Raw genomic sequence first — 14,775 nt, 5'->3', positions numbered from 1 at the left:
GGTTCATAAACCCACATGGTGGCACCCTAGCATCTGTAGCTCCAGTTCCACTGATCGAATGCTATCTTCTGAACCAGGCATACATGCGGTGCACATGCATACATACATGCAGGCAAAACATCCATACACACAAAATAAACGTAAAAAAGAGCTTTATTTAGATACAGTTTTTCATAAATGTTCATGAACATAGCTGTTTGAAACCTTTTTAGGTAGTAGTAACTATTGGATCATATTTCTTACAGTGTTGGAGATTGATATCAGGGTTTTGTGCATGGTAGGCAAGCACTACTGAACTCCAGGCCTTAGAGAAGATCTCTGTGATATGAGTTGTGTGTGTGTGTATGTGTGCGCATATATATATATATATATGTATATGTGTATATATGTATATGTATATATATATGTATATATATATATACACACAATGTCAAAATAGCAGGTTAACAAAATAGGAACACTCTATTCATAGTCTATGAATGGTAATGTCTAGGTTTCTGTTGTTAAATTATCATTGAATGTGACTAGTATATCTGAATTATCAGTGATAATTGGTAACCATGACTCATAGAAATTAATGAAATACCAGAATTTTTATCCAGTTTAATTTGTTATGATGTTTTACTTGATAATTATTTTGAAAATTGGTAATTAGCATTATGGTAGCCTTACACTAATCAGAAGGTTTGATTATCCAGATACCATGCTGTTTGAGCTCACTTTTGTTCCTAGTATTTTATTTTTGTACATATGCCTTATATCACTTGGAAACTTATGAGCTAATTAACTTTACTTTAAAAAATGTTTTAGACAAGCTGGACTTTGTGGTTCAACATCTTTTAATCACAGTACTTGGGAGGTAGAGACAGGCAGATTTCTGTGAGTTTGAGGATAACCTGGTCTACAAAGAGAGTTCCAGGACAGCCAGGGCTTTTGAACCCTGTCTTAAAAAACAAAAAGCAAGCAGACAAAAAATTAAGACAAGAAAAAAAATTGATGAGTAGTAAGTAGTCTAGCTTGGCTTTCAACCCTCTATGCAACCAGGCTGGCCTCAAATTCAATCTTTTTGCCTCAGCCTCCTGAATGTTTGGACTTAGGTGTGCACTTTGCCTGCTGACTTTAATCTTGAATTTGTGAGTTAAAATAATTCTGATAAATATGATTATGTTATCTAGAACAACACCTCCATAAAAATAGCCCTCTGTGTTCTATGTTTCTCAAATTTTCGTATTAAAAACATTTTTAGTGGTCTTGCAAACCTTTAATCCCAGCACTTGGAAGGCAGAGGCAGGCAGATCTCTGAGTCTGAGGGCTAGCCTGTTCTACAGAGCAAGGGCTAGCCTGTTCTACAGAGCAAGTTCCAGAACAGCTGAGGCTACATAGAGACCCTGTCTCAAAAAAATTTTTTTTAAAATATTTTTAAAAATTATGTTTGCCTTTTAAAAAACAAGGTCTTACTGTGTAGCCATGTTCAGCCAGGAGGCAGAGGAGTTAAATCAGAGTTCAAGACCAACCTAATTTGCATAGAGAGTTCCAGGCCAGCCAGGGCTGTATAGTAAGCCCCTGCCCCTAAACAAAAACCTGATTAAATTGTATAATTTTAAATTAATGACATACTAAATAAATATTTCAATCTGAATTTCATTTAGTGCATAACTGTGCTATCTTTGATTAGTGAACATTTAATGTGGTAGAATCAATAGGCCTGAAAGATGGGTTAAGAGATTAATGGCATTGGGTATAGTAGTCCATGTCTATAGCCATAGCTCTTTGGAGACTGAAGCAAAAGAATTGCTGTGAGTGTGAGGCCAGCTTGTACTACATACACAATGAGTTACAGGAGTTACAGGCCAGTATGGCTATAGAGTATGACCTTGGCAAACAAATAAACAAAAAAGACATGGGAAGAAGCGGGCACTTAGAATATCTCTCTTGATAAAATGGAAAATATAAAAGAAAAAACTGAGTAGGGACAGATAGGATTAGGATTCTGTTTAGATATATTGATTTTGAAGTCCCAAATGCAGTGTACAGAAGTGTTTGTTGCACAATTGATTTACTATATGGCAGAATGGAGGAAGGATTAAAATATGGAAAGGCTGCCAAGATAGTTGTGAAAGTAGATCTTAGAAACCATGGATTTAGACACAATTGTTAAGAGGGACACAGTGTTTAATGAGAGAAAGGGGCAAGAACTGATTTACAGGTGACACCAATGCTCACGGGAGTAGTTTGAGAAAAGTGAACCCATGAATGAGAATGAAGAATGAGTAGTATAGGAAGAAATTCAGAATAGTATGTGCTGTTGACAGCCATGAGCTACATCATGCTGTAGAAGGGGCCAAGAAGAGAGAGACCAGGAAATCAGGCTTTTAAAGATTTTTCTTAATAGGTTTTTATAAAAACAGTGATATCTTTTGATTGTAGATATATTACAAAACAGATAAGCAGTCAGTGAAATTGCCTGACATGCCTCCATACCAAGAAAACCATTTTTAATATTTTTGGTATATTACCCTTTCAGGCTATTTTTTTTTTTCGAGACAGGGTTTCTCTGTGTAGCCCTGGCTGTCCTGGAACTCACTCTGTAGACCAGGCTGGCCTTGAACTCATAAATCCACCTGCCTTTGCCTCCCAAGTGCTGGGATTAAAGGCGTGCGCCACCATGCCCGGCCTCAGGCTATTTTTTAAAGATCTATTTTTATTTTTATTTTTTCTACTTTTTTCTTTTTATTGGATATTTTCTTTATTTACATTTCAAATGTTATCCCCTTTCCTGGTTTCCCCTCTGAAAATCCCCTATCCTTTCCCTCCCTCTTCCTGCTCCCCAACCTACCCACTCCTGCTTCCCTGTCCTGGCATTCCCCTACACTGGGACATTGAGCCTTCACAGGACCAAGGGCCTCTCCTCCCATTGATGACTGACTAGGCCATCCTCTGCTACATATGCAGCTGGAACCATGGGTCCCACCATGTGTGCTCTTTGGTTGGTGGTTAAGTCCCTGGGAGCTCTGGGGGTACTGGTAAGTTCATATTGTTGTTCCTCCTATGGGGCTGCAAGCTCCTTCAGCTCCTTGGGTATATTCTCTAGCTCCTCCACTGGGGATCCTGTGCTCAAAAAAAAAAAAAAAAAAAAAAGCAAACTGTAAGCCAGGGGGAAGCAAGCCAGTAAGATGAACCCCTTCATACTTCTGCATCAGCTCTTGCCTCCAGGTTCCTGTCCTGTTTCAGTCCCTGTCATGACTTCTTTTAATGATGAACAATGCTGTGGAAGTGTAAGCTGAACAAACCTTTTCATCCCCCCCCCAAAAAAAGATTTATTTTTATGGGAGCTGGAGAGATGGCTCAGCCAGAGGTCCTGAGTTCAATTCCCAGCAACTACATGGTGGCTCACCACCATCTTTAATGGGATCCGATGCCCTCTACTGGTATGTCTTAAGAGAGCAAAAGTGTCCTCATAAATAAAAATTAAAAATGATAAAAGATGTATTTTTATGTGCCAAGATGTTTTGCCTATCTGTATGTCTGTGCTAGGGTGTCAGATTCCCTGGGACTAGAGTTATGTGGGTGCTGGGAATTAAACTGGGATCCTCTAGAAGAGCAACCAGTGCTCTTAACCTTTCAGGTGTAGCCCAGGCTAGTTTTGACCTAAGCTTTGTAGCCAAGGATGACTTTGAACTCCTATTCCCCTCCTCCTACACAGAGATTTCAGGTATATGCCACTCCACCTGGTTCAGATTTTTTTCTTACTAACATTCTTTTGTTATGTGAGCTCAAGCCAGATTCAACACTGACTAAATAGGTTAAAAAGTCAAGAAGTTAAAAGATAGTGTCATAGATAACATATTGAAGATGTAGGAAATCTAGTGATCACCTCCCATGAGAGTGGAGGAGTGGTGGCTTAGTGTCTTGAATGCTGCCTTTTCCTTCTTAACCACATCTATTCTACAGAGAAGATTCCTGACTGGCACATATATCCATATGTAATGTAGTACCTGGCATACAGGTGCTTCTCCTTCAGTAAATATCAGGGGAGCAATGGTAATAGAATAGTGAGATTGGCAAGTGTTGCCTCTAGGAGGAGATAGAGTAGTGACAGGAGTCAGATGTGTTGCCAGTTGCTTAGTTGGAAAGGCTCTTGGTTCAAACACCCAAGCAGAGGGAAAAGGAATTGAGATTAGGTCCCAGCATTGTTACTTGGTAGGATTTCAGAGCCACAGATGTTGACTTCTACATCTTTTGATTGTGTTCTTCAAAGCCTGGCATGATCTGTAGGTAATGTTTCAGCAGAGGGCTCAAACATACAATTCCAAAAACATGAGGAACTTTAGACTGTTTTCAAAGTGGCTGCATTGTGGGGCATGGGGTACTTCTGTATTTCTAGGATTTGGGAGTCTGAAACAGGAAGATGCTGTGAGTTCAGGGCCTGGACTGTAGCAGTGTGAGACTCTGAAACCCTTTCTGAAAACCACCTCTCCTTCAGTGGCTTGGCTATAACATTCCAGAGATTTGTCAATACCAGTTAAGCTTACTTTGCTGACATCTTTTTGATTGTGTATTAGTACTCACCAGTAGGGAATAGCCTTACAGTTGTTTAAAAAACCTCTTCACTGACACTGAACGTCTGCCTTAAGAGTGAAAGACAGATCAGCGTGGTTTTTGTTTAGTTAGAAGGTATGAAGGACAGGCAAAGAGGCAAGGAAAATGGAGGCCCTGGCAGGAGTTGTTATCTGATAGGAGAAAGTGTTAAGATGTAAAAAGTGATAAAGTTAAGATATGATAAGGCAAGTAAAAGAAGAGGACAGTGACTAGCTGTGGTGGTTTAGGCTTATCATCCTAGCACTTGGGAGGCAGGAGGCCTAAAGAGTCTTCCACCAGCTTGCACTATATGGTGCCTTTCTTTCTTTAAAAGAATCAGTGTTTATTAGGAAGTTGATAGTTTAGATTTCAGATGTAGAGTTAGTTCTGGATGAAGGCAGGTCTTAAAAGTTTGCAGTGGAATAAAGACAGTATATAGGAGTTGAGAGATAGTGGGGGCTGTGTCTCAGTTTTTGTGTGCATTGCCTTTTGTGAATGCTGAATAAGTACATATAATTCAGCCAGGTGCCAGGCAGATGGGAGAGCCATTGATCAAGCAATGTATAACAAGAGACAACAGAAGATGGATTATATACATATTTTTAAACATTTTTTTTATTAGATATTTTCTTCATTTACATTTCAAATGCTATCCTGAAAATCCCCTATACCCTCCCCCTGCCCTGCTCCCCTACCCACCCACTCCCGCTTCTTGGCCTCGGTGTTCCCCTGTACTGGGGCATATAAGACGATGGATTTTTTTTTTATCTTATTAAAAGGCCTAGGTTTTATATATGAAAAGAATGGTCAGAAGTTAAGGAAAGGATAAGAAATATCTGTATGTCTTGAAAGAGGTTTTTTCCTAAGAATACTGAAGGTAGGGATAGAAACAGGATGTCTGGAAGGTAGGAATTTAAGGAAAAATGTTTAATTTAAATGAGGATGGAGAAGGGACTTTGGACCAACATATACATGTAATGAAATTTGTATATAATAAAGGAAGATTCTACAGAACACATTGGAAGGAGTTGTGAGGGCATTCAAGAGTGGAGAAACCATTAGAGAGGAAGCTAGAAGCAAAGAAAGAGCAAGATAGAAGATGGCTTGAGGTGGGTGTTAGTGGGAAAAATTACTTCAATTCATAAATAGACTAGACTAAGTTAGTTTATTTTTGCCTTATTTGGCCCTAATTTATTTTTATTATTTATGTTTTTTTGTGATGCTTGGAATTGAACCCAGGGCTTAATACTAAATCCACACTCTACTTCTGAGCCATAGATCTGTCTTGTTTGAGATAAGGTCTCACTGTGTAGCTCTGGATAGGCTGGAACTTGCTATGTAGGTAAGGCTGGCCTTGAGATAGATACACTTGCCTCTGCCTCACTTAGTGTTGGAATTAAAGATATTCCTCCATGCTCAAACTCCTAGATCTCATTTTAATTGTACTTAGTTTCATTTCTTAACTATGTAGATTTTTTTTTTACTTTTCTTTAAAATTACATACTGTAAAAATAAGAAAGTATTCATCTGTTTCTTAAAAAATGAGGTTAATCAGATAAGTATAAAAGAAAAGAAGTGGGGCTGAGCCTGTGAGATGGCTCAGCAGGTAAGGGCACTGACTGCTCTTCCAAACATCCTGAGTTCAAATCCCAGCAACCACATGGTGGCTCACAACCATCCATAATGAGATCTGACGCCCTCTTCTGGTGTGTCTGAAATCAGCTACAGTGAATTTATGTATAATAATAAATAAATCTTAAAAAAAAAAGACAAAAAAAAAAAGAAAGAAAAGAAGTGTTCATCATTTTGGTATCTGTTCTTCCAGACTTTTTCTCATCTGAACAAATACATATGTATTTTATTTTTGGAGGTATACTCAGTAGATTGTGGTAACATCTAATAAATAACCTTTGTTAGACTAGGCAGATTGCTATCACCACTCTTATCTGTTATACCATATTTATTTAATAATCCGTTGTCAAATTTGTTTTTTAGAGTGTCTTGTTATGTAGCCCTGGCTTGCACGGAACATACTGCAATCCTCCTGCCTCTGCTTCTTGAGTGCTTGGATTATAGATACCCCATAAGTGTTAAACTTTTTTGAATATTTTTTTGTGGACAGGGAAGATATGTCTATGTAGCCCAAGACAGGAGCTTGTCTGGAACTTGCTCTGTAACTCAGACTGACTTTGAATTCTCAGCAAGTTTTGTTTATTACCTTCCCTCCGTTCCTCCAACCATCTCCATTCTTACTTTTCTCTCACCTTCATCATTCCTAGGCTAGCCTAGAACTCTGGATTCAAGTGATTTTTTTCTTTTTCAGCCTCCCTATAGTTGGAACTGCAGATGCATGCTGCTGTGTCAGATACTTTATAATGGTTTATTATATATAATGCTAGGAAGAAGAATTTTATCTGTACAACTTGGCATATTTATCCAATTATTTTCTTTGGGATAAATTTCTAGGCATTTTTGAAACTTTTGTTTTTCCTTTTTTTTCTATTTATTGGCTTTTCCTTAACTGTTTGCTTATGAAATCTTTTGTATTCCTAATTTTGAAACATGAATATATTTGATGAATTTAGTATAAAGTCAGATAGGTTGGTATTGTTTATAAGTTAACAGTTTACCACCACTGTTTAATAGATCTGTCTTTAGTAGAGTCTCTATCCCAGGTAGGAAGCCAAAATCATTAGCTTGGAAACTTTCATAGAAGGTTGCCTTCTCTTTAAGGGTTTATATACTTAGGACTTTGCACTAGTAGACCTAATACATTATAAGAACTGTTGCAATTCTTAATAATACCTTCTCAATGTATGGTCATGATTAATACCATTTTCTTTAATTACTTTTTTCCAGGTGATTCATGGCAGGGGACGTGGAAGGATTCTGTTCCTCCATCCATGACACCAGTGTCTCTGCTGGGTTCAGAGCGCTGTATGAGGAGGGATTGCTTCTCGATGTCACTCTGGTTATTGAAGACCATCAGTTCCAGGCCCATAAAGCTCTCTTGGCCACCCAGAGTGATTACTTCAGAATTATGTTCACAGCAGACATGAGGGAACGAGATCAGGACAAAATTCATTTGAAAGGTCTAACAGCTACTGGTTTCAGTCACGTTCTTCAGTTTATGTATTATGGAACTATAGAACTAAGTATGAACACTGTACATGAAATCCTTCAGGCAGCAATGTATGTTCAGCTTATAGAAGTGGTGAAATTCTGCTGCTCCTTTCTCTTAGCCAAAATCTGCTTAGAAAATTGTGCGGAAATTATGAGACTGTTAGATGATTTCGGTGTTAACATTGAGGGAGTCAGGGAGAAGCTGGATGCCTTCCTGCTAGACAACTTTGTGCCACTAATGTCCAGGCCTGACTTTTTGTCTTATCTGAGCTTCGAGAAGCTCATGTCTTATTTGGATAATGACCATCTGAGCAGGTTTCCAGAAATTGAGCTGTACGAGGCTGTGCAGTCTTGGCTGCGACATGATAGACGACGGTGGAGACACACAGATACCATCATTCAGAACATCAGGTTTTGTCTGATGACTCCATCCAGCGTTTTTGAGAAGGTTGGTGCATTTGAAAGCGATAGACAGGACTCCTCAATTTAAAGTAGATGTCTATAGATAAGATTCCCAGAGTTGGTCAGGAGTCAAGAAAGGAGTAGTTTATGAGAATATTTTCTGTATAAGATGCCGATTTTGTATATCTTATGCATTTAGGAATTTTAAAAATACATTTTGTGGGTGAAGAATAAACCAGGTAGGTAGTAGAATAGTTCAACTTTTCAAGTACCCTTAAGGTTGGATTATGATGTGATGCAACTATTACAGATTTACTTTAGCTTTTCTTAATGTGAAATGGGCTAGATTATTTTTAAAAGTTAATTTAAGTAATCCATGCTAGAATTGGCATTGAGGATTTTTATAGTTCTGCATGGTGCATATACATTAAATGCATTTTCTTACTTAAGATGCAGTAAGGGCACATACAATAGCTCTTGATGATAGTCTTCCATACTCTTGCCTATATCTGTCCCTCATTTTAACCACAAAAACAAATTATATGTCTAAAAACATTTTGACATTTCCAAACTAGTAGATCATAAATCTTCTGTGTACACTCATAAAGCATTTCTGTGTACATTCTACCATATAAATCTTTTTTAAAAGATACTTTCTTTAAAACAACCTTGGCCTTTTTGCATACAAGCATCTTCATTTCTTTATCAGAGTCTCACTTGTGATCCAGTCTTGCCCAAAGGAGAGAGAACAGCTTCAGTAATTGCTTAACTTAATTGGTTTCTAATCACATTGGTTACCTCTGGGACTCTGTTTACCTCTTGCATTTTTCTTTCTTTCTAGACATCATAAAAACTTGGTTAATGGATATCCTCCATGCTAAAGCACTCAGCTTTAGTTACCAGATCTTGTGGGAAAAAGTTTGATTATACCATTTTAAAAATAAACACATTTGTGCCTTTAAATAATACTCAGCAGCCTGGCATGTTTTTTTTCCTTCTGAAATACTATGAAGTGTCATTATCTTTAATAGAAAGCTCAATTTTATGGAATTTTATCTTTATTCTCAGAATTTATTAATATGACAAATAATTAAAACTAAAAAATTTACTTATTTTTATTCACTAGGACCCATCTCCATACATCATCTATGTAAACCGTGTTTGCTGCTTAGGTTTTGATTTTTTTGCTACCTTTACTATTGTTTTGATTGCTCTCTTTCTCTGGGGATTCATGATTTGTCTTTATCCATTAAATCCAGATGCTTCCTCGCCACTAAAACATAGCACCTTGTCCCCAGTTTCAATTTAGATAGAAGTAGAAAGTATTTGTGAAGTAGAAAATAAAACTTCTTTTCTTGTGGGACAATAAAATGGTTAACAGATAGCAGTTAGTATGTAAATTTGGAGCTGCTAGGCTAGTCTACATTTCAATTATCAGTTTTCAAGATAGGCAGTGGTATAGTGGCTAAAAGTCTGTTGGGTAGTTGTTTAACATTCGGACTTGCTGATTTCCTTTTGCACCTACAACATAGCAGTGGTTATCCCCATTCACTAGGCATTTGGTGTTATCATTATGAAAATGTTATTAAGGCTTCCTTCTGGAATTACTTTCTTAGGAAAAGTTCAGACCCCATTGAGGAGAAAATTCTTTATTTTTTGTAATTATAAAATCTTTTACTTCTACTTGAATAAGCCTGCCTTAATAATGTGTGAGATTTAAATTTAACAAACCAACTTGTGGCTTTTTAAATGTTGAGACACACTTCAGTTATGCAGATTAGAGGTCTTATTTTAAAAATACAACTTTAGAAACTAAACTCATGTGGAGAATTTGGTTGGCAAATAAATACTTTAGATAAAATGGTATATGCCTTTGATCCCAGCACTTAGGCAGAGGCCAGCCTGATCTACACAGCAAGTTCCTGAAACTGTATCTAAGGCTATACAGAGAGACTCTGTCTCAAAAATTTTAGACATCATATATTTTATATTTCAAGCTTCTTAAATAGTGTCCATATATTTTTCTTGTATTCAAAATATTGCAGGTCTCAAACAAGGCCATTTTCTTTTCTTCAAATAAGGCATTTGCTCTATCCCAGGCTGGGCTCTAACATGTTCTAGAGCCCAGTCTGGCCTCATACTCAGGGCATCTTCCTGCCTCAGTCTTATCAAGTGCAGAGATTTATATATATATATATATATATATATATATATGCATGTCACATCTGGCAAGGAATGTTAAATGGTCTTATTTTAGCTTTTACGTGTTTTTAAAGTTTCTATTACAGACTCAGGTAAACATACAGAAAAGCTGAAAGAATAGAATGGTGATTCCAAAACAAACACATCATTTAAATTAATAGTTGTTAACATGTTTTCTAGATAGGTAGAGGTTATATAGTTTTTATTATGTGTTCTTTCTTCCTCCTAGAACTGGTTCAAAGAATGTTGTAGTCATTGTGACTATCATCCCTAAAAGCTTAGGCTATCATTTCCTACATAACCAAAATAGTATTGTCATACCCAAGAGAATTAACAATTTCTTTAATATCATGTAACATCCAGGCCATTTTCTGTCATTTCAAAGGTATCTTTTTTTAGTTGCTTTTCATGAACTAAAATTTAATCAAGGTTTGTACAGTACATTTGATTGTCTTTGTTTTAATTTTGAATTGTTTCTCCTTTTTCTTGTTTGTTATAAGGATGTTCAAAAATGAAAAGTTGAATGAATAGTGTAATGAATACCTGTATAGTGTATAGCTGTTGCCTAGATTAAAAGACTGTTACTGTTACATTTGCCATATTTTTTCTAGCTCTTGAAAATAATTTGTAAACACAAATACCTCTTAAATACTTACTGTATTTCTAGTATGAGTAAGGACTTTTCTTATTTAAATACGATCCTGTTTTTACCTAGTGGCAATAACACTAAGACCCATCATCAAATTGCAAATGCATATTCAAGTTTTTGGAGCTGGCCTCCAAAATGCATTAGAGCCCAGTGTTTATGCACTGCTTTTGGCCATCTTGTATATTTAAGCTGTCTTAATCCACAGCAGCCCCCACCTTTTTATCTTTGTTTCTTGTTTTTTGGTTTTTGGTTTTGTTTGTTTGTTTGTTTGTTTTGAGAAAGACCAGGCTGCTCATTAATTCGTTGTCTCGGTGTTTCACATGCTGGGTGTATTCTAGATGTATTTGATTATTTCCTTGTGTGTTGTTTACTTAGTTTCTTTATACCCATTATTTACTATTAACACATCTACATTTTAAAATCATGGTTTTTCAGGTGTATTCTAGATGTATTTGATTATTTCCTTGTGTGTTGTTTACTTAGTTTCTTTATACCCATTATTTACTATTAACACATCTACATTTTAAAATCATGGTTTTTCAGGAACAATTAACAGGAAAGTATGGTAATCTCAGAGGAAAACTTGGAAAACCACTTAGTTGCTCAGCTCAGCTTAGAAATTGCCAGTGGGGCTGGCGAGATGGCTCAGCGGGTAAGAGCACTGATTGCTCTTCCAAAGGTCCCGAGTTCAAATCCCAGCAACCACATGGTGGCTCACAACCATCTGTAATGAGATCTGACACCCTCTTCTGGTGTGTCTGAAGACAGCTACAGTGTACTTACATATGATAAATAAATCTAAAAAAAAAAGAAAGAAATTGCCAGTCACCACTCTTTTTGTATTGTGACTCCAAGCAGTTCATTTCTCTGACTAAAATCAAAAAAATATTTAATCTATTCTGTGTTACATTTCTTTTATAGTAATAAAATTCCCCTCCCTTAAAAAATTAGAATAATAGTGGGCAGTGGTGGCACACACCTTTAGTCCCAACACTTGGGAGGCAGAGGCAGGAGGATCTTTGAGTTGGAGACTAGCCTGGCCTACAGAGGGCTAAATAGCCAAGGTCCAGAATAGCCAGGGCTACACAGAGAAACCCTGTCTTAAAAAACCAAACCAACCAACCAAACAAAAACAAACAAAAGAATACTTCAGTTTTTCGGAGTTTAAACTACGTTAGATTTCAAAATGGAAAGAGTCATTCTTAATAAATCAGCCTGAGATACTATTCTGTAGTGGAATGGTATAAGCTTAGCATATGCTATGTTCAGTCTTCAGCACCATCCAGATCAGTGTGAAACTGTGACTTGAGCTCTGGTGTTCAAAGATTAAGACAACCAAAAGGGGGCTGGAGAAATGGCTCAGTGGTTAAGAGTAATGTTCAATTCCCAGCACTCACATGGCAGCTCACAACTGACTAATGCCAGTTCCAAGGGATTTGTGGAACCAGACACACATGTGGTGCATGAATATGTGCATGCAGGCAAAATGCCCATGCACATGAAATAAATGAATCATTTTTTAAAAGGCAACAAAAAGGATGATAATTATCTCAGATTTATTTTGGATCTAAAGATTAAACCCAGGACATTATGGATGCTCTACTACTAAACTATATCCCCAGACTCAAATAATTTTGAGATTGATTACATGTTGAAATTGTCCTTTGGGTATATTGAATTCAATAATTGAAAATTCACCTTTGTGCTTTTAAAAATGTGAATACTGGGACGTATAAAATTGCTTCTTTTGGCTTGCATTTGTCATTTGGATTATATTTTGATAGCAGAAAAGTGCTCTGATGTTCAGGAAGTAAGTTTTCATTGGCCTTTTTCATGTATTTAACCCCATCTTCCTAGCTTTCACCCTTTGGTTATGGTTGTATACAGTAAGTGTTAAAGAAGCCCTAGACCTAAAGATTTTATGGTGTGGTTAATGAATATAGCATGGGTTTTTTTTTTTTCAGGATCCTTTTTCTGTCTTCTCGAAAATAAACACCTATACAGAACTTTGGGGCGGAGCTTCTTCCTGAAACAGTAGCCTTCAGATCTGAGCTGTGGCATCTTAGAAGAGAAAGAAAGAAAGAAAGAGGCATTCATTCAGTTCCTCAGTTTCCAGTCTCAGGCTCAGGAATCGGAAGGATGCCCTCTAGCTGGGTTGAAATCACTAGGTTTATTCCACTGCATTCTTCCCCATAATCCCTTCTGAATTTTTCTCAGCTCAGCACACTGCTTCATTTTGTGCTGTGGCCAGTCACCACAGGCCAAGGCTTCCAGATTCCCTGAGTTCCCCAAAGGCATCTGTACTGTTTATTGTAATACCGTATAACATAGAGACACACAGACATACATGGTGTTTGTGCCAGGTTCTGCACTAAGTAAATGTTTCCCACATAGAGTCCAAATATTCCCATTTTTTAGGGGGGAAAAGGTTCAGAAAGATTAGGAATATTATTCCTTTTTGTTTTTTGTTTTTTGTTTTTTGTTTTTTTGAGACACGGGTTTCTCTATGTAGCCCTGGCTGTTCTGGAACTCATTCTGTAGACCAGGCTGGCCTCGAACTCAGAAATCCTCCTGCCTCTCTGCCTCCCAAGTGCTGGCACTAAAGGTGTGCACTACCACTGTGGCTTTAGAATCTTTCTTAAAGCTGCTAGACTAGTGAGAGTTCCTGGAGGTTTGTGATGCATGCTGATCCACCTTGGGTCATTTAGAAGTTATTAATAGGAATTCTAAAGTGCTAGCATGAACAACAGCAACAACAACAACGAAAACTAAGAAATTCATAATCCTGAAAGACTATAAGGTATGAAAGCACATTTTTTTTACTATATAATTAAATCTAACAATTTCAGAATCTTTTTAATTTAAATTTTGTGATGCTTGGTGGGGGTTGGACCCAGGTCTTCACATAAGAAGCACTCGACTATTGAGGTATATTCCAAGTTAGATCTTGTTTCTTTTAAAACATAGTTGTTTAAAATCATGATTTGTTTTTGTCTGTTTCAGATCCTTAGTTGGTTTTTTTTTTTGGCTTTTTGAGACAGGGTTTCTCTGTGTAGCCCTGGCTGTCCTGGAACTCACTCTGTAGACCAGGCTGGCCTCCAACTCAGAAATCCACCTGCCTCTGCCTCCTGAGTGCTGGGATTAAAGACGTGCACCACCAACGCCCGGCTCAGATCCTTAGTTTTGAAACTAAACTGTAATTTCAATTTTTACTTAAGCATATATCTTTGGCATGTATTTTTTACTAGCTTTGATGACCTTTGCATCCATTAAGAAAAAGATAAGGCCTGTTATCACAATGAATTTCAGTAAAGATTTAAATGTTAACAAAGATAAGGCCAGTTATCACAGTGCATTTCAGTAAAGATTTGCTTTAATTTTGTTTTGTGGCAGGGTCTCATTTGGTAGCCCAGGTTTGGCTGGAACTCACTGTATAGCCTAGGCTAGACTTGGACTTGAGTCAGTCCTCCGATCTTAGCTTCATTACCATTCATTACCATTACAATTGTGACCCACTCTACTTTGCTGGCTTTTTGTTGTTGTTTTCTTTTTCCCTTTCCTTTCCTTTCCTTTCCTTTCCTTTCCTTTCCTTTCCTTTCCTTTCCTTTCCTTTTTTCTCTTCTCTTCTCTTCTCTTCTCTTCTCTTCTCTTCTCTTCTCTTCTCTTCTCTTCTCTTCTCTTCTCTTCTCTTCTCCTCTTCTCTTCTCTTCTCTTCTCTTCTTTTCTTTTCTTTTTTTCCTTTGAGATAGGGTTTCTCTGTGTATCCCTGGCTGTCCTAGAACTTGCTCTGTGGAACAGGCTAGCATAGAACTTAGTTATCT

At 37.2% G+C, this 14,775-nt stretch overlaps 1 protein-coding gene across 4 annotated transcripts in view; it reads left to right on the top strand.

The window, feature by feature from the left end:
• Window positions 1-14,775, top strand: part of Klhl15 (kelch like family member 15) — a 43,266-nt gene that overhangs the window by 10,586 nt on the left and 17,905 nt on the right. For all 4 annotated transcript variants that reach the window (XM_029473269.2, XM_029473267.2, XM_021153401.3 and 1 more), the window contains one exon: window positions 7,438-8,149. In XM_029473269.2, coding sequence (XP_029329129.1) covers window positions 7,445-8,149 — 705 coding nt within the window. In that variant the 5' untranslated portion in view covers window positions 7,438-7,444. The remainder of the gene's footprint in view (window positions 1-7,437; window positions 8,150-14,775) is intronic.

Source organism: Mus caroli, unplaced genomic scaffold (genome assembly GCF_978045245.1).
Source record: "Mus caroli unplaced genomic scaffold, Mus_caroli_1 scaffold_5, whole genome shotgun sequence".
NCBI lineage: Eukaryota > Metazoa > Chordata > Mammalia > Rodentia > Muridae > Mus > Mus caroli.
The sequence above is the reverse complement of the archived record's forward strand: the minus strand, read 5'-3'. Positions and strand labels throughout refer to the sequence as shown.